Source organism: Netta rufina (genome assembly GCF_964035555.1).
Source record: "Netta rufina genome assembly, chromosome: 34".
In the NCBI taxonomy this organism is placed as follows: Eukaryota; Metazoa; Chordata; class Aves; order Anseriformes; family Anatidae; genus Netta; species Netta rufina.
In genome coordinates this window covers 188,180-208,408 of record NC_140158.1, presented here as the reverse complement: position 1 = coordinate 208,408, position 20,229 = coordinate 188,180, and the positions used below count along the sequence as shown (strand labels likewise).

The 20,229-nt window shown below is 39.8% G+C and overlaps 1 protein-coding gene across 3 annotated transcripts; it reads left to right on the top strand.

Moving 5' to 3' along the window:
- The first annotated feature begins 253 nt into the window (after positions 1-253).
- LOC311220572 (GPN-loop GTPase 1-like) lies at positions 254-19,296 on the top strand. 3 transcript variants are annotated; one of them, XR_014619230.1, is made up of 13 exons: positions 254-314; positions 1,073-1,110; positions 1,755-1,833; positions 1,936-2,030; positions 4,430-4,475; positions 7,184-7,330; positions 10,525-10,607; positions 12,606-12,645; positions 15,364-15,454; positions 15,947-16,057; positions 16,707-17,224; positions 17,528-17,704; positions 17,801-17,812. XR_014619230.1 is itself a non-coding variant. In XM_084304137.1 (11 exons), the coding sequence occupies exons 2-11, from the start codon at positions 1,076-1,078 to the stop codon at positions 16,796-16,798; spliced, it is 819 nt and encodes a 272-aa protein (XP_084160263.1). In that variant the 5' UTR covers positions 254-314; positions 1,073-1,075; the 3' UTR covers positions 16,799-17,437. The 3 variants fall into 3 exon arrangements, 1 of the variants encoding a protein (XP_084160263.1); XR_014619229.1 differs by lacking the exons at positions 17,528-17,704; positions 17,801-17,812 and adding an exon at positions 18,574-19,296; XM_084304137.1 differs by lacking the exons at positions 17,528-17,704; positions 17,801-17,812 and having other exon boundaries at positions 16,707-17,437.
- The last annotated feature ends 933 nt before the right edge of the window (positions 19,297-20,229 follow it).

Genomic DNA, 20,229 nt, shown 5'->3' with positions numbered 1-20,229 from the left:
ATGGTAAGAGGAAGCCACGGTGTAGCTTCTTTTCCTTTTGTCAATCACATGTGTTTTAACAAATAGCAAGTAGTCTTTCTCTTGCCCAGGTACTGCATCACTTAAAAGGCTTAATTGTGTATGGGGAGAATTGTCTTTTGCTGCAAGGCATCCAAGGTACATTGTCAATGGCCAACTACTATCAGAATTTAAAAATAAGCCCTCTGAGGTCTGTATAGTCATCAGCTTTCCTAAATGGAGTGTCTAGATATGGGCTGGGCCCAAATGGTGGAATAGTGACCTCTCTCAATCTTTTTGCTACAAGATTTGATCAGGTATGAGGTTGTTCTTATGTGATACTGGGCTATGGATACTGTGCTGGGGACTGGATTTTTTGCGTAGCTGGAGCTTCAGAAATCACTGTTGTTTAACCTTTAAATATTTTTTTGAGAGTTAATAGTATTCTCCCTATTTCGAAAAGCAGCCAAATTTCAATAGGTCTCATTTAAGGGAGATATATAATTTTTTTTTCCCAACTCTTTTTTTTTATGTAAAATTTGGAAGTTATGTATTTGGAAGTTATGTATTTGGAAGTACAGAATGTCGATTTCTAAGTCTTTGTGTATAACTGTTCTGTTGCATGATGTTCAGGATAACATTTTGTTTTATATGATTGCTCAGATTTTGAAGTAGGGAAGCTCACTTCTGGAAACCAGCTAAGTTTTCCTAGGGTTATTTGATAATTGACTATTCTCATAAATCTTAATGCTAGATCGGCACTGAGATGTGATCCTTATTCACAATATTAAAGCAATGCCCAATCTCTTAGGAAATAGTTAGGGAACAACTGCATTTATTATGCCATTTCTTTCACCAGGTACTAGATTATGGGTAAAATTAGGGTCATTTTTGGCATATGCATTGTCTGAGTATTTTCAAGCCATCTATTTTCACACAATGAAAGGCTTAGACTTCCAGCTTTTTTGATACGTACATGTGTGGCTATTCAATTTAATGTTTCTGTTATGAAATGACTATTTTTGTTTCCTGTTATGAGTCTAAATACAATGCATACTGCTTCTTTTTCAATCAGGTGATGAAGTTTATTGAAAAAAGACAAAATGCATCCAAGTAAGTATATTCTACCAAGTTTTACTATTCTGGAATCAATGTGGAAAAAATATGTGAAATGGTTTAAATATCTTAATTTAATCCTAATCCTAAAAAAAAAAAAAAATCTCTGCATGTTTTAAATATCCTAATTTTATCCTAATCCTATAAAAGGTTCTCTATGTGTTTTGTAGTTGTCTTTCAGCCTTGGTATAAATTTTACCTGTAAAAGGGCATAGAATTATTACAGGGTACTAGCCTTGTTTGCATACATCAAAGAAATGTCTGATTCCACATCTGCTTTTCTTGTCTTCCTTTAGACCTTTTTTTTTTTTTCATATGTACTGCTCCAATGGACAACAATTAATTTTTGTTCTGAAAAGTTTGTAATAGTAAAAAAAAAAAAAAAAAAAAAAAAAAAAAAAAAGCCAAATTGATGTCTTTAACAGAATCTTAGGAGAATAAATGCTTCTTAGTCACAAAATTCACTCAGAGATTTTCAGGTGTGTTCTTAAATCTTGTCACTGTTTGGGAAAAGCTTTTCTGTTCTGAGCAGAATAATCATGTGATTTGCTCTTCTGTGCCTGTGTTAGTCTAGTCATGACAGGACCTTGTGCTTGACTAATTTTTTCCCTTTTTGTTTGTTGCGGGTGACTTCTTAACAGGTATGTCATTATTGACACACCAGGTCAAATTGAAGTGTTCACATGGTCAGCATCAGGAACCATTATAACTGAAGCTTTGGTAAGTGTATTCTATGTAACTTGACATTGAGGCTATGTGGAAAAAGTGCCTATTGAACAGCGTGTACTTCTAATTAAATTGTATTTTTCCACATATTTCCAGGCTTCCTCTTTTCCTTCTGTTGTTGTTTACGTGATGGACACCTCTCGCAGTACTAATCCTATCACCTTTATGTCCAACATGCTGTATGCCTGTAGGTAAGAAAAGCTGAAAATGCAATGCATCTTTTTTGATTGCTTTGTCTCCTTGCTATTTATCAGGGAGGGATGGGGGGGGGAGGAACGACACACGACCATTTGTTTAGACTTCATGTGAGTAGCTTTTCAGTTAAGGAGAATATGTCCACTTAATTTCTTGGAAACGTGGCTGAGAAGAAGGACCATGTCTTTTTGGCCATGGTAAAGGCATAGTCAGAATGTTACAATGGCTATATCCAATTTGTTTTCTGACTTGAATAATAGATTTCTTTTGTAAAAGTAAAAATGGAACATATATTATTTAATATGTGAATTCCAATGTTAACTCTTTTTACCACAGTTCTTTCAGGTATTGACTGTAGTTAAGTTTGAGAAATGATGATTCAAACTTAAATTTTTGACAAGTAGAGATTTAGCATACAGAATTTCTGCCTGTAATCTTTTAATTTGCAAAGTCTCTAAAGAGATTTAAAGGTGATACACATCTTTACAGTTACAGTTATGACAATGTGAAGGGCTGTCTACACCTACAAATCCTTCTGATGCTTTTCACACTGTGATTTGTACTTGTGTGAGCACTCTTGTGTTTTGCTGTGTTGTCCTGTTCACCCCAGTGAAGAATATGCAGGTGGGGTCACATCCCAAAAAAACGAAAACAGAGAACAGAAGTAAGAAAAATGTGTCATTTTTAGATTATGTGATTATTGATAAGCTCTTTGTTGTTTTTTTTTTTTTCCTTTGTCCCTCAACTGTTAAGCCAATCAGACAATAGTGTAACAGTATAGCATCTCCTGAACACACATTAGCAGCAGTTGTTTGAGTTTACAGCTTACTGTAGCTTGTCTCTTTTAATACATAGCAGTTTGTTGATGAGAAAGCTCTGTCTTTGCTCTCGCTTCTTAAAATCTGTGACTTTTGTTTGCTCTTTCTGGCAATGTTACTAGACTCCTCAGGCATACTAGATTTGAAACCATTCAACTTTCTCAGTCAAGACTGAATTTAGTTGTTGATTCTAGGCACCATTGTGGATAAATCTTGCTTAAGTCTGGGATTTGTCTTTGTTTAGCATCTTTGTCTTAAAAGCTACTTTGTTGCAATAGTACTTATATGCTAGTTTTTTTTTTTTTTTTTCTTTTTCCTAATTAGACTAAGCTGTTACTGGGAATTAAAACAAAACAAACAAACCAAACAAACAAAAAATGTACTCATTCCCTTTTTAGTGTTACGGTACCTCCTATTCACAGAATCACAGAACTGAACTGTAGGGGTCGGAAGGGACCTTGAAAGATCATCAGATCCAACCCCCCTGCCAAAGCAGGTTCCTCAGATTGAGATATTTAATCTGCTGTTTTGGTTATTGCCTGTCTTGGTGGTTTCCCCTTTGGGTAAACAAAATAATTTAGGTACCAAAGGAGGCCTGGAGGTCATCTGGTCAAAGCTGCCACTGAAAACATTAAATAATCCATGAGACTTCAGCTTGATGATGGATAGGTAGATTACATCTAATTGCCTGTTGCTTATAAAATCATTTATCTAAAGATGTATAAATATAGGCTAGTTTGAGCCCCTTCTTGTAAACCCATAATATGACATCACTCCTTTTTTGTTATTCTTGAGGTTTTCAGTGACTCTTCTAGATTTGTCTTGAGCTCAGCATGGTGTGAGGTCATGTGAACACATACTGTCTCCTGATTTATTGACTTCCTCCTCATACATGGATTTCTCTGCTGTCTATTACGTTAAACCAGGGACTGAATACCTATGTAAAAATCATATTTAGAGCTGTCTTAATTTATGGTAAATGGAATGTTGGTAAATGGTTTAAAAAAAACACAACTATTAGTCCTTCTACCAAGGTCAATTGCTGTATCATTGTGATAGGAGTATGCAAATATGTCACGTGACATTGCATTTTCTGAAATTAGAGTTGAGCAGAGGATATTAGAATACATACAGTGACATGACAATGTAAAGTCATGTTTCAAGGTAGTCTTGTTTTACAGATATTTTGAGTTATTTGAATTCATTGATCAGGAATAATTTCTCAAAACTGATTTCAACTTAAGTCAAAATACTTAGAAACTGCAAGGATAATAAGAACTGGGATCTGAGAATCAGAAAACAGTAATCAAAATCAACTGGGTATGTAGAAGGAGATTGTATATTTTATGTATATTTTATAGACAGACTGTTCAACTTCAGTACGCAAGATCTGGTTGAAAATTATCATCCATCATTTATAATTGATGCAGAGAAAAATATTTTCTTTACAAAGCCTCATGTATGCAGTTTTGCACAAGTCTTATCTGCCTTATGCTTAATATTTTTTTCTATTTTAATGAGTATTAAATTAATTTTTAATGGCTTTTTTTAATTATTATTTTTAATTTTCCTTCTAGTATCCTATACAAGACGAAACTACCTTTCATTGTTGTCATGAACAAGGTAAATTAAAGCTGTGGTTCCTGTGTTCCAGTAGAACGTTGTTCTGCTTATCTTGCTTTAACATAGTGTGTTCATCTTACTACAATACTTACTACTAATACTATGTTTTTTTTTTCCTGGAAAAATAAAGGAAAAAGGCTGAGAAGGAGCTGCAGGCTGAAAACTGAATCTAGAAGAGGTCTTGGCAAAGAAAGGCAAAAGAAAAATCAGGGACAAGCAGTTACACTGAAAAATTGAAATCAGACATGATACTAAAAATCTGAAAAATGTTTTGCAATATCTGTTACATGTTTGATTTCTTGAGGTTTTCGGATTATTCCTAAATCTTTTTGTGTGTATTTGAATTTTGTAAAATACATGTTTCAAATCTATTTCTAGTGCTTATGAAACACTAAATGTCCATATTATAGGTGTAGATTTTCCCTGCTTTGAAGCTGGCTGGGTGACTGATACCAGTCCTGTTCTTAATCTTTGCACGTATAATGTTGGGACCCTGGCCAAGAGAAATCCCCACTTCTTCAGTATTCCTTTGATGGTTTTATGTGTTTTGTCTACACTCAGTTTTAAGTATGCTATCCATGGATGGGCCTCCCTTCCTAAAAGCTTAACCCTATGCTATAAGGAAACTTAATTTTGTAATGCAAGTTCATTACTGAATCTGCCCTTACTTTCCACTGCTTTCTCAAAACAATTGCCTTATTCCTGGGTTCTCAGCACTAAGTTGATGACTTACAGTAGAAATTGTGTAACACCTGCCTGTTTTCAGGAAGGAGTCCCATGTTTTTTAGCAGGCAAAACTTAACAAAATGTGTATGGTTGTAATTGCTTACATTTAAAATGTACCAGGATCTGCTGGAAAGCAGGTATTTACTAGGCTGAGGCTATGCCTCCATTGCTGTGTAAAGTACTGTTCTGGAGCCTAAAATGAATGCTTTTAAACTTGACAGTTAGCCAGCTCCTTTAACATAATTTCAAGTGTTAGAAGACTCTCATTAGATTTCTGTTGTGAGCGTTCTTTCTTCTTCCCACAGGCATCCTTCCATCCTTCAGATTCAATTAGATGTTCCCTAACATAGCAATTTTTGTGTGTGCATGTGTATCTTGCATGCTTCCTTTAGAAGGCCAATGCTTTGAATGCGAAATTTTACTTCACCCCTTCTTACTCAGTGATTAGTGTCTGATGTGCTCCAATTATGCTCATGTTCCCAGTGATCCCTACCATGCATGTCTTTAATACCTGTGTGCTTACTTAGCAAGTTTTTGTGTGCTGTTTTCTTTCTAACTGTAGACAGTTATTGTAGAATAAGCTGTTAAGCATTTTTTTATAGAGAAAGGCATGAGGTAGGAAAATCAATCCTAACAAAATGGATTTCTGGAAAGACTAAAAAAATATGTGACTTCTTTAATATGTGAAAAGACAGGTAGGCCCAAGGTTTAGGATTCATAACTTCATGGTGCACCTCCTATGAAGAAAGGCTGAGAAAGCTTGGGTTATTTAGCCTAAAGAAGAGAAGGTTTTGGGGAGACCTTATAGTGGCCTTCCAGTATTTTAAGGGCCTGTAGGAAAGATGGGGAGAGACTCTATCTGGGATAAAACAAGGGTAATGCTTTTAAGCTAAAAGAAGGTAGGTTTAAATTAGATATTAGGAAGAAATTCTTCACTATGAGGGTGGTGAGGCACTGGAACAGGTTGCCCAGAGAAGCTGTGGATGCCCCGTCCCCTGAAGTGTTCGAGGCCAACATGGATGGGGCTTTGGTCTAGTAGAAGGTGTTCCTGCCCATGGCAGGGGGGTTGGAACATGATGATCTTTAAAGTCCCTTCCAACCCAAGCCATTCTATGATTCTATGACATAGATTTACAGGATGTTAGATTTGCAGATGAAAATAAAAAAGGCACCAAATTACAGAATAGGTTCAATTTTCTTTATAGAATTTAATCAAGTTGTCTCAAATTAGGCTTTGGACCCTTGATGGATTCAGTTCCATCACAAATCTTTTAAATAATAGTAGGAAATACTCCTTCCTACTGGTGCTGAGAAATTAAATATATCTGTTTTAGATGCTTATGTTGTAATAACTGGGGATTTGCATGAACTGTGATTTGTTTGTGAAATTCTTTAATAGACTGACTGTTCACTTACTAATCTGTGTAAAATTATGGAGCCATCTCACCTGTTTTGTGACCATGGTCATGCTCTGAGTTTAGATAATAGCTTCTTGAGGTCAGAGCACAGTTCCATTTATAAAGGTCCTGTAGCCTGTTACCCAGCAAGGAAATGCCCCCCAGCCTCCCAGCCAATCAAGAAAGGACGGCATCTTCAGCAAAGACAGTTCTTGTCTGGCATTAATCATAACATGTAGTATTTACAAATTAAGCTGTTTTGTACAGCAATTTTTGAATGCCCCATTCCACTAAACCATAGAAACTTTTATAACCAGACTCAGTTTTTTTATTAAACACTCCTTCAAACTGAGATAGTGCTTTTTTTTTTTTTTTTTTTTTTTTTTTTTTCCCTCTTCCTGTATTGAAGTAGTTGGTTTGACTAAAAACAGACCTTGGAAAACTTCAGACCAGGGCTGAATATTTTGAAAAGATCAGCATTATGAGAGGAAGTTTAAAACAAATTATTTCTTTTTTGATTACCCTTAGGCTGGGAACAAAGAATGAATCATTATTACTTCTGAAAGCTGTGTCTTCTCCTTCCAGACTGACATTATTGATCACAGCTTTGCGGTAGAATGGATGCAGGACTTTGAGACTTTTCAAGATGCCCTGAATCAAGAGACATCCTATGTCAGTAACCTGACTCGTTCTATGAGTTTAGTGTTGGATGAATTTTACAGTTCATTGAAGGTAAGATTCCTCCTTTTTTTAACTAACTTTCACAAAAGCTTGGAGAAGAGAAGGAGCTCAAGGAGGACATCACCTATGTATATAAATACATGATGCAAAGAAGTAAAGGTGACAGAGGCGGACTCTTTTCAGTGGTGAAGAACAAGAAGCAACAGACATGAAGTGAAATTCAGGAAGTTGTATAAACATAAGTTGTGATTGAGCACTGGAAGAAGGTTGTTGTGGTGGTTTTACCATGCTGGGCAGCTAAACCCCACAACCGCTCTCTCACTCCCCCTCCTTTAGATGAGGAGGGGGAGAAGTAAAGCAAAGAACAACTCACGGGTTGAGATAAGGATAATTTAATTAAAGGGAAATAATTATAATAATTAAATAAAGACTACCATGAACTAAACAATTTAACTAAGGGGAAATAAAAAGGGAAAGGGGAAAAGGGAGGGGAAAAGGAAAAATAAAAAGAAGGGAGGAAAACAAACAAAATAAATGAAGGCTATATGGAAGTGCAGAGGAAAGAAATTACTCTCTACTTCCCACAAATGAGCGATGATTGACCACGTCCTTGAAGCAAGGCCTCAACGCACGCAGCCGGTGTTCGAGAGGAGGACCGACGTTTCCCAACGAGAGCCCACCCCTCCCCTCCTCTTCCTGTCTCCACTTTTATTGCTGAGTATGACATTACATGGTATGGAATATCCCTTTGATTGGTTTAGGTCAGCTGCCCTAGTGATGTTTCTCTCCTCACTTTTTGCCCACCCCCTAGGAGGGTTAGAGAAAGGCCCAATGCTGTGCCACTGCTGCTCAGCAGTTGACACAACACTGGTGTGATAACACTGCTGTTCCAGCTACAAGTACAGAGTACAGCACTGTAAGGGCTGCTGCCGGGAAAGTTAACGTTCCAGCCAGACCCAGTACAGTTGTCCAGAGATGTTGTGGAATCTCTGCCTTTGGAGATACTCAAAGCTTGCTTGGACAAGATCTTAAGCAGCCTGTTCTAATTAATCCTGCTTTTTTGAGCAGAAGAGGTTGGGCTAGGTGATCTCCAGAGGTATATTCCAGCCTCAAGCATTCTATCCTGTAAAAGAGCTTTGTACCACCCTTTTGAATTGGAATTTGTTCCCGAACCTTTCTTTAGGGAGATGATTTGCTGATTTGAACATAAAATAACTGCAGTTCCTTGTCGTGCTGAGTAGCATTTAAATAGCGATTAATCATTGGAAAAAAGGTAAGATGGGCTGCTAAAAGGTAATGTTCTGTGTTGTAAAGTCTCCCATCTTAGATAATGTTCCTTGTTCTGGAAGTCTCAAGTACAATTGGGCAATTTTCTATGTAGAAAGAAGGGAAATAATCTCAAAAGCAAGCCAAAAAAATGTATATTTGCTGAGACAAGTGAAAGTTTTTTACATTTATCAGGTGTTGAGAGGACAAATCCATTAAGTTTCTCTGAAAACACCGTATTTTGGAATATGATAATGATTCCATAGCCTGTGCCAGATGCGTTCAGACAGTTGTGCTTTGCATTAGCTTTTACTTAAGAAAGAGCAAACAATTGTATTTTTTATGGATATTACAAGAAAGACGAAATAAATGATTACATTTAAATAGACAGAATAGAGCTAAAACAAGAATATTTTAAATGTCTGTAGAGAACAATATACAGTATTTCAAAAATGACTGAAATGGTGCCATATGCGTGACTAAAGTACTTCCCAATCCTTATTTGCAATTAGATTGCATACATTTTTAAATGTGCTTCAGCTAAATACAGAGACAGAATTTCAGAGACAAAAGGTCAGTTCTTGTGGTCTGTTTTGTTGCTTATTTTTAGTACACTGATACTGCAGCAGTTATACTAACAACTTAAAATACTATGTTCTGAATGACAACTTGGGTTGCTAACAGTAACCAAGTAAATAGAAGACAGGCTTGATTATTATTATTGTTATTATTGTTGTTTATTGCCTGTATTGGGCTTATGTGGCAAGATTTTGTTTATGGGGTGGCAGAACTTCAGGATTGGTTGCTGTGAGAAGGGTCTAGAAGCTGCCACATGTTAGGGAAGAATCAGTTCCAGCTGGTTGCAACAGGGCCCCACTGCTGGCCAAAGCTGAGCCAATGAGTGACACTGGTAGCATCTCTTTTGAGGGTATATATTTACGAAAGGAAAAACATGTTGCACAACAGCAGTTGGGAGAGAGAAGTGAGAAAATGTAGGAAAAAACCCTACAGACACCAAGATCAGTGAAGAAGGTGCCAGAACAGAAGTTTCCCTGCAGCCTGTGGAGAGAACAATGGTGGAGCAGGCTGTCCCATGCAGCTTGTGGTGTACCATGGCAGAGCAGATATCCATGCTGAGAGCCCAAGCTAGAGCAGGGGAAGAGGGTGAAGATGAAGGAGCAGTAGATGATGAAGCCATTGTGGACTGACCACAACCCCTGTTCCCCTCTGCTGCTTGGTGGTGTGTGTGTGTGTAAGTAGAAAAGGATTGATTAGGGGAAAGGTGTTTTTAGTGTATCACTATTCTACTCTGTTAGTAGTTGGCAATAAATTACATTAATCTCCATATGCTGAGACTGTTTTGCCTGTGACAGTAACTGGTGAGCAATCTCCCTGTCCTTCTCATCAGTTGAGCCCTTTTTTTTTAATCATATTTTCTCCCTCTGTTCCCTTGAAGAGGGAGGGGTTTGAGAGATTGGTGAAGCTTAGCTGTCTATCAGTGTGAAACCACCACAATTTCCCCATCTTGTTCATTATGTTTAGGTGCTGTATTGTCTTAACTCTGTTTGTGGGGGTATTGAGACTGGAGGCACAGGAGTGGTCTGTAAAACCAGGCTTTCTTTTTCTTAACTGTTGCATTGTTGTGTTTTGTTTGTTTCCCCTTTTCCTGCAATAAACTTTATAAGAGACAATAAGGCCCAGCTTCCTTGGTTAAATAAGAGCTTAGGTAAAGGGGGGGGGCGGGGAGCAGCGGGTAGCAAACATTAACAACTAAGTGGAGAATGAGGTTGAAAGGAGGAGTGACAGAAGTACAGTATTACTTCTTACTCTCATGCTGCTGATTAATGGTTATCACTAGATTCCCTTAGGTATTTTTTTTCCAAGGCACTGTTTAGTCTTCCCAGCTCTCATCATCCATCAGTTACCTAAAAATTTGGTTCAGTTACTGTTCAGTTCTGGAATATGGCTTTCTTTTACAGGTGGTTGGTGTTTCTGCTGTGCTAGGCACAGGACTGGATGACTTTTTTGTTCAGCTTTCTAAAGCTGTAGATGAATATGAGAGGTAAGGTGATGCTTTGGTTCCTGACCCTCTGAATACTTGCTGAAGTTACTGATTCATGAACACGCTCCTTTGATTTGAAGGAATGTTCACTTTTCAAGTCAAGGTAACATAATGTTTATAATACTCTTAAATCTAAGAGTCAGCATGAAATGAAGCAATTAAAATAACCTATGCAGTGGTGAATTTTTGTGCTATTCAGTGATAAAAACTAAAAGCCAGCTATGCCAGCAAACTTGTGAAGTTAGGTTTTTGATCTGGTTCCGTATGATGATCAGCTTTGTATTGCCCTTGGAAAGAAGTAGATAGAGAAGGCAAGCTAGTTGAAATTCAAGAATTCTTTGAGAATGTGCTGTTACTGGATTCCTCCTCATGAAATACTGCCAGACTGCTCTATAAAATTAGAAAGCAAATCCATTAACTTGGGTTGCATGGAAATAGCTAAGACAGACCATAGATCACTGTCAGAGGAAAATATATCATGCTGGTTCAGACAGCCTGAGCAAGGCTGCTACAACTTCATGTCCCCAGATCCAACCAGTAGTGAGGCTGGAGGTGTACTCCCAGTAGGTATATGCACATAAGGCATATGTATACACCACATAAATGTATACATCAAGCCGTGCAGATCGGATGGATACAAAGAGCACTCACATGAGCTTAGCTTCAGTGGCCTTATTCTGTCCCCATCTCTGAGCAGGAAGAATGTCTGTTAGTGGGAATTTATGTACATATGTACAACGTGGATCCCTCCAGCAGCTAGGCTCTGAGTAGCTTCCTCCGGATCCCTTTCTCGCAGTTGCTGCCACCTGGATATATGAGTCTTTGAGACCCTAGCCCATCTCTGGTTGATGATACAGACTATCTCCCATGCACTTTCTGGGATTCCCCTGGTTCCAGTAGCTGACTCCCATGTGCTTTTGCCCCTAGAGATACACAGGCACTCTAACACCCATAGGTGTCCAACTCCCTGTTGCACTGGCTCCCAGACCACTTCACCTACCTTCCAGCTGCTCTGGCTTGATCTATCCTGCTCTTCAGCTAGTTAAGTTTGATCTTCGCTAACAATCACACACTCACTGATGAACCTGCGCTTGCATAGTCACTGATACCACAGACTCCTATACACACATGTACACAGAGCAAGAGTCTTCTCTTATTAGAAAGTATTGGAAGGTGGAGTTTAATAAGGTGGTAGGACAGACTGTTTTTATCAGGTGCAGGGCATGACCAGACAAGCATGCTGATTAATTACTGCTTACCTATGAACAGAGCCTGTTATTCCCTTATCCCTCTATATCTCATGCTTGTTTCTCCCCCAGTCTCAATCCCTCCCTTTTCCTGCCTTTGATTCCTTCTCTAAACATTGCATAATAAATCCCATGCAATCCCCAGATGCTCTTTTCCGGAACCCCGTAATGTGTCCCACACACTTAGGCAGCCACCCCCATCCTCATAAGGTGATCCAGATAGCTATTCCTTATGACTCATGATAATGGATTTCATGCCTGGACCATGGGGGTTGACGGCCCTCCTGTGATGTGCTCGGGAGTAGGTGAGCAGGATATGTGTTGTCTTCCTCTAAGAGTTCCCACTGAACTGTCTCAGGATGCACAGGTGCTGGCAGAGAAAGCTATGTCGGTAGTTAGAGGAGAGTAAGTGATCTGCTGTTTAGGTATGGTAGTGAAACAGCTACCTCTATTGGGCTGTTTTTTTTTAATTATTATTTTATTAGTATTATTATTTTATCCAACAAAAATGTGTGAGAAAGGTTTGGCATTTTAATGAAGTATGTTTGTTTGGTTTTCCTTATTATGCATCCTCTAGTTTCAGAATCCAAATGCAGGTAAAAGTATGATTTGTCTTTTCAAAACCTCTCTCAAGCATGAAAGCCTAAAAAAAAATTGTTTGGGATAGCAATAAACCTCCAAAATGATCCATACTTAATATGAATGATGTATTAATTGAGAGTGAATGCATTCTGTGTATTTATCTTTGCAGGGAATATCGCCCAGAATATGAGCGTCTGAGGAAAACATTGGTAAGCATTTTTAACTATTGTATACTGAGGCAGTGTATCTTGAGGATCAATTTTATACGTACAATTGCCTCTGCATTTGGAGGATCTAACATTTCATTTACTATTCATACATGGTGTGGAAAAAGTGTTCCTGAAGCTCACAATCAGTCTTTTTCCCCAGGCTTGGTGGAGCATATCTTTGCAAAAATGCAGATGTTTTGTAAAATAGATGTTGATCAATGTTCTAGTGCTAAATAATTCAAGTTTATTAGGGCAGATTGTGAGAAAATGATTGTGGTATTTTCTGTTCAGAAGGATACTTTGGTGGTGGTGGTGGTGGTGATTTTTAAAAAAAAAAAAAAACAAAAAACAAAAAACAAAAAAACAAAAAAAAAAAAAAAAAAAACAAAACAAAAAAAAAAAACTTTCCAAGGTGGTTCGTTAAGAATATCGCTGCATCTTTCTGCACCAGTCAAGTTTGCTGTTTTGACTGAGACAATTAATAATGAAGACTGGAGTACCAAAATGAGTAGCTTTGCTTATCTTGAGTTCTGATTGTGCAAGGGTAGTTCTCTGCAGGCACAACTTCACCAAGTTTGTTTTCCAGATGCTGCTGAAAATTTTCATTAAGTTCATGCTGGAGGTTGTTTTCCATGCTTAAACAAAAGTTCTTTGTAACTTTCAGTGTTTATGTCCAGTGGAAGAAGGGACGGGCAACTCGGGGAGAGTACAAGGAAGTTGCCAGTTTATGCAGAGAAAAAAACGGGAAATCTAAAGCCCAACTGAAGCTCAATCTGGTCACTATGGTTAAGGATAACAAAAAATGTTTTTAAAAATATATTGGTAGTAAAAAGAGGGCCAAGGAGAATCTCCATCCTTTACTGGACACGGGGGAACATGACTACTGAGGATGAGAAGGCTGAGGTTCTTAATGTCTTCTTTACACCTGTCTTTATTAGTCAGACCACTTATCCTCAGGGTACTCAGCCTCCTGAGCTGGAAGTCTGGGACGGGGAGAAGAAGAAACCACCCACAGTTCAGATGGAAACAGTTAGAGACCTGCTGCTCCACCTGGACTGTCACAAGCCCATGGGGCCAGATGGGATCCACCCGAGTGTGCTGAGGGAGTTGGCAGATGTGATTGCTGGGCTGCTTTTCTTCATCTGTCAGCGGTCCTGGTCATCTGGAAAGGTCCCGGATGACCAGAGACTTGCTAATGTGACACCCATCTATAAGAAGGGTCGTAAGGAGGACCTGGGGAACTACAGGCCTGTCAGCCTGACCATAGTGCCAGGAAAGACGACAGAACGGGTCATCTTGAATGCAATCCTACAGCATATGTGGGACAACTGGGGGATCAAGCCCAGTCAGCATGGGTTCATGAATGGCAAGTGCTGCCTGACCATCCTCATCTCCTTCTATGACTGGGTGACCCACCTGGTGAATGACAGAAAGGCTGTTGACATAGCCTGCCTAGATTTCGGCAAAGCTTTTGACACATTGTCCCACAGTATTCTCCCGGAGAAGCTGGCAGCCCATGGCTTGGACAGGTGCACTCTTTGGTAGGTTAAAAACTGGCCAGGCCCAGAGAGTAGCGGCGAACGGAGTGAAATCCATCTGGTGACCAGTCACCAGTGGTGTTCCCTGGGGGTCGGTGTTGGGGCTCATCCTCTTTAATATCTTTATCGATGACTTGGATGAGGGAATTGAGAGCACCCTCAGTAAGTTTGCAGATGACACCAAGGTGGGGGAAAGTGTCAAGCTGCTGGGTAGAAAGGCACTGCAGAGGGACCTGGACAGGATGGGTTGATGGGTAGAGGCCAATGGGATGAGGTTCAATATGGCTCAGTGCTGGGTCCTGCACTTTGGCCACAACAACCCTATGCAACGCTACAGGCTTGGGGCAGAGTGGCTCGAAAGCTGTGCGGAGGAAAAGGATCTGGGGGTGTTGGTCATTGCTTGCCTGAACATGAGCCTGCAGTGTACCCAGGTGGCCAAGAAGGCCAATAGCATTCTATGTCACAGGATGGCTTGTATGAGGAATACTGCAGCCAGCAGGACAAGGGAGGTGATCATCCCCCTATACTCTGCTCTGGGGAGGCTGCACCTCAAGTACTGTGTTCAGTTTTGGGCCCCTCACTTTAAGAAGGACATCCAAGCCCTGGAGTGTGTCCAGAGAAGGGCTATGAAGCTGGTGAAGGGCCTGGAACCCAAGTCCTATGAGGAGTGGCTGAGGGAACTGTGGTTGTTTAGTCTGGAGAAGTAGAAGCTTGGGGAGACCTTATTGCTCTCTCCAACTCCCTGAAAGGAAGGCATGGGGAGCTGGGGGTCAGCATCTCTTCTTACAGATAACTAGTGATAGGACAAGAAGGAGCGGCCTCAAGTTGTGCCAGGGAAGGCTTAGGTTGGAAATTAGGAGAAATTTATTCTCAGAAAGTGCAGTCAGGCATCGGAACAGGTTGGCTGGGGAGGTGGTGGCATCACCATCCCTGGCGGTGTTTAAAGGAAGGTTGGACGTGGTGCCTAGGAACATGGTTTAGTGGGTGATATTGGTGGTAGGGTGATGGTTGGACCAGATGATCTTGGAGGTCTTTCCCAACCTTTATGATTCTGTGATTTAGTTGTAATATAAGACATGCTTGTTGACTTCACCACCCCACCCCAGAGGACAGACTGCAAGTATTGGGAGAAATAAGTTTTGAAAATGTTCATAAGCCAAATGTAACTTCGTATCCACAGGAGAAAGTTCAAAATAAACAAAAGAGAGATCAGCTGGAACACTTGTGGAAGGACATGGGCACCGTGTGTATGCAGGGCAACACACTTGCAGGTATTTTAACTAGCAATATTACGTTTATTGCAGAAGTTCTCTGAAGAGCCTGCCTTGAAAAGTAGCATGGTGCTTTTCTGTCTTCACTGTAAAAGCATAATAGCAACTTCATCTTAGTGGAGTGGGATGTCAGTTCCTGGGGATGGGTCAGACTTAGCTCTCCCATGTGTTAATCACACACATGAGAAGAGGAAACCCTAGTGTGTAGGTAAAACAATGGGCATACTGTGAATAATCAAGTATTTTAGAAAAGGTGAAATAGTCAAAATGGACAATGAGAAAGCTCTGCTCTTGGCTGAGCTGTTACCTTATATGAGTTGTTCAGTATGGTGTTGATACAGCCTGTCCTGTATCTTTGGAACCTATAAGTAGCTTTCTGTCCCTTTAGAGTAGGTACTCGTTTTTGTTGTATGTAAATAGAAGTTGTCAGGGAGAGAGCTAACTTACTGTTAGTGTGCTGTTTTGTGTATAGCCATTTCTGTTCCTTCCAAGGGTCTGATGATGCTTCAGCAATGGGTCCCTCTGAGCTGATCCTAACACGAGGAACTCTTGATGAAGAAGAAGAAGAGAGAGAGAGTGATACTGATGACATTGACCATGAAGGTAAGGAAGGAGAGATCTGTTCTGATCTAAAAGCTGCTTGTCTAGGCATGAAATATTATCTGTATTTCAATAGCTGTATTAGCTGTAACAAGAGCCTAGGAGACGAGCAAACGTTTGGTCACCTAAACATAAGTGTATGAATTTATAGCAGTAGCCCACCCGCACTGCTCAGTCCAGTGATTCCACACTGTATTCTTTGTGAAAGTTCAATTGTAAATTGTGTATTCAAGTAATTATTTTTAATACAACAATGCATAAAACAATATGTTTTTACCAGAGAACTTGTTATGTTTGGACCATGCATGCAGTGACCCCCTGAACCTGTTCAATGCACGTTTCATCTTCTTTATGGTCCTCCTGTTCCCATCCCTGTCTTTCTTCCCTATTCCTGTCACTCTGTTCTTAAAACAATCTTTTAAGTTCTTAACAGAGTGTGATACTGTGTTTAGATAGCTCACAGACTATCTTCGTACTTACCCTGTTACATTCATATTTAGGATCACCTCTTTCCTCTCGCTTGTAATGAAATTGGAGACCAAGTAGACTTTGTGTCACTCCGACTAGCCTGACTGTAGCTTTCTTTAGGAACAGAAGTAGAATGAATGCTGAAATAGTGAACTGTGTTGTTTGTTTGTTTGTTTTCTCTCAGTTACTGAGGAGAGTCATGAAGAACCAGCCTTCAGAAATTTTATGCAAGAGACACGGATGAAATACCAGAGAAGAAGCAATCAGAATGAATGAGACCCTCAGAAATAAAGGGTTTGGAATGCATTGAAATGGAATTAACAGTAAAGAAACAGCATAAAGAAACTTGAATGGAACCATGCATGAAGTCTTACCTCTATGAACAGCTCCCTGTGATACATTGAGACTGTATCTATCTTTCTTCCTGCAGTAACTGTTGGTCATATGAGTAGAAGGTTTTATATCCAACTGACTGTATATTTGGTTATCTGCCACTGTGACTTCATAAACCTGAAGGAAACGGATTGCACTTTCTTGTGTACCGAATTGTTTAGATATGTCTGGTGAGAGCTTAGATTTTGAGTTTTGAGAGCATTATAATCTTACTGGTTTCCAGAAGTGCAGTGTGTTCACCTCATGCAGACAGGTGTGTGGTACATCCAGGACAGAAGCAAAACTTCCACAGCATGAAATGCCTGATATGTAAGTGTTCTTTTTTTTTTTCTGAGATAGTGATCTAAAGGGCAACTCTTGTGTTTTGTTCCCTGTCCCCCCCCCAGGTATTATGGTTTTGGAGATAAAAATGTAAGGTCTTTTAGAGAAGTAGACAAGCTTCATTTAGTCTATAAATAATTGAAAGCAAAGTAGTTTAATAATATTCCATCAACCTAGTGTTTGATACTTTATTTTTAATTAAATATATTTTATGAAGTAACAAATGTGTGACGGTTAATAGCAGTTTCCATTTCACCTTTCTAATGCGAGAAATTTTTTCTGCCCTTACAGCACTTAGAGCCCACCCATCTGGATGCACAGCAAATGCATTTTACTTGCATTACATAGACACAATACAGATGACTCTTAAGAAAATACTGAGTAAATAAAATTCCCATGAGAACTGGCTTGATTCTCAGTAGACTAAGAACTGAAGCATGCGTGGCTGTGTAACGGCTGTACATATCTGTATGTAACTTAAAACCAAGGAGTTTCTGTAGATGAGTGTTTCTATGACATGTAGATAAATACTTGGACATGGGCTAATACTCGTTTTCTTGATAGATACCAGTGGGGCACACGTGTTCTCTTGTCATTTACCATTATCAACTCTGGAATCTTTTCCTTTTTACTGTGGGCTTGCTAGAAGGAGACTTCTCAGTGAGGCTCTGGCAGCTGGATCTGCTAGTACAAGTTGTACAGGTCTGTGGAAAAATAATTTTTGTGAATTTTACAAGCATAGATGGGGCAGGAGGACACAGACAAGCAGCTGTTAAGTGCCACCTCTGATATGGTTACTGCTTTCACTAAAGCAGAGCTTTCCAAGAGCATCACGATTTCAAATTTAGATAGCATGTCTTACTAGGTTCGGTCTAGTTTACCAGAAGCAAAGCTAAAACAAAGTGAGTATTATCCTTCTATTTAAATTCACCTTTTAAAGTATTCTTCCTGCAGACTACTGTTCGTGGTTTAGCTACTTGATTTGCATGAAAGAGACACAGACATTTCTAGTAACTAGCATCCTGATTGAAATTTCCTGTAGTCTGAGAACAAGAATTTTACGTGGTGCCTGTCAGTTTAAAATCTCTTGGCTTCTACGAAGGCTAACATGTCAAAACAACTAGGAAGTAGACTAAATTTCAGTAAAGACACTGAATAGAAAAGGTCCTCTTCTCAATAGGAGAAGAGCTTCACAGAACAAAAGCTCTGTTTCCTGTAGGGTTCCCTACATACTTGTTCAGTGATTGCAGGCTTTGAGTGGTCCCCTCGGGTCCAATATCGCACGAGTGTTGTGGTTCAGAAAGTACCTTCACTTACCTTCCATCTTGTGCCCGCAGGAAACCTACTTCAGCGTCAAATAAACCCCCACTGAAGCATCCCCGACTCATGCCGGTAGGACTATCCTGTTGTGGCTGTCCCTGTACTTGGCTCTGGTGAGGCCACACCTCGAGTACTGTGTTCAGTTTTGGGCCTACAAGAAGATCCAGGTGCTCGAGTGTGTCCAGAGAAGGACAACGAACCTGGTGAGGGGTCTGGAGAATAAGTCTTACAAGGAGCGGCTGAAAGAGCTGGGATTCAGTCTGGAAAAGAAGAGGCTCAGGGGTGACTTTATCGCACTCTATAGATACCTTAAAGGAGGCTGTAGCAAGGTGGAGGTTGGTCTGTTCTCCCACATGATGGGAGATAGGATGAGGAGGAATGGGCTAAAGTTGCACCAGGGGAGGTTTAGGCTGGATATTAGGAAAAACTTCTTTACCAAAAGGGTTGTTAGGCATTGGAATGGGCTGCCCAGGGAAGTGGTTGAGTCACCGTCCCTGGAGGTCTTAAAAAGACATCTAGATGTAGAGCTTAGTGATATGGTTTCGTGGAGGACTTGTTAGTGTTAGGTCAGAGGTTGGACTACGTGATCTTGGAGGTCTCTTCCAACCTAGATGATTCTGCGATTCTGAAAATCCAGAAACAGTACGATGCTTAGAAGAACTTAACCTGTGGAGGAGAAGGGCCGTCTCTTGTTAGGCAACAGGTTTGAAAGGCTGGTTTCCCCACCCCCCTGTGCATTTTGAAGAAGGCAGTCTCTAATCTGATGCAATCTAAATGAATCTAAGCTGTAGATTGTTATTTCCATAAGCTGTAAATGAACTTAATGTGTCTTTTAAATTGAGGCTCGTGTGCATGCGTTTGGCTTGTCCCAATAGCTGTTGTGGATAATGGCTCACGTGCCCAAAGACTTCTTGTGCTGATGTTGGATCTGCCCCTTGGTAAAGGAACACATCCCATGTGTTCAGCTTTTCTTCCTTACCATGTCGTATTTATTTATTTTATTTTTTTTTATTCTGAAAGAAAGGGGGGGATTTTCATTCGTCTCTCTGTGAGCGTTTCTAATCAGGCTGCAGTAAATACACGTGAGTAGGCTGCAGCGCGTACTGGACAGTATCAGAGTGGTACTCTGCTAGCAGTGTAGAGCCAGGTGAAGGTGTCCAGGGTAAGGGCTTGTTCTGACTCAAGTTGAACGGAAAGTTTGAGAAGTTGAGCATCCCGGGGGATGTTTGTAGGACTATTGTTAGACAATAAAAGTTCAGATGGCTGTTGACGAAGGGGATTTTGTTGGCTCTTTTAGATAGCTGTTCCTGCCGAAGATTGCATCGGTCACAAAAGGTAGTAGTAACCTTGCAGTTTCTATGTTCTGTAGCGTCTGTAGCAAAGTACACTGGCAGATGAATAAATGAGCAGGTACAAATACATATGACTCTATAGCTGAGATAAAATAACATGCAGTTTCTTCTTTGTTTTATCTTTCAAAGCACGTTGTTGCTGAGCGACTGAGCTTTTTGCTCTTGTTACTGAGGAAAGGAATGGCTGTACTTCTTCCCCTCTCATCCCTCTTTTTTAAAATTTTTTTTTTGTTTTCTCTCCTCTTCTCCCTCGATGACAGAGACTTGAAATGTTTTCCTCAGATGTCCACGTGAAAATTAAAAATTAAAAAAATGCTGATG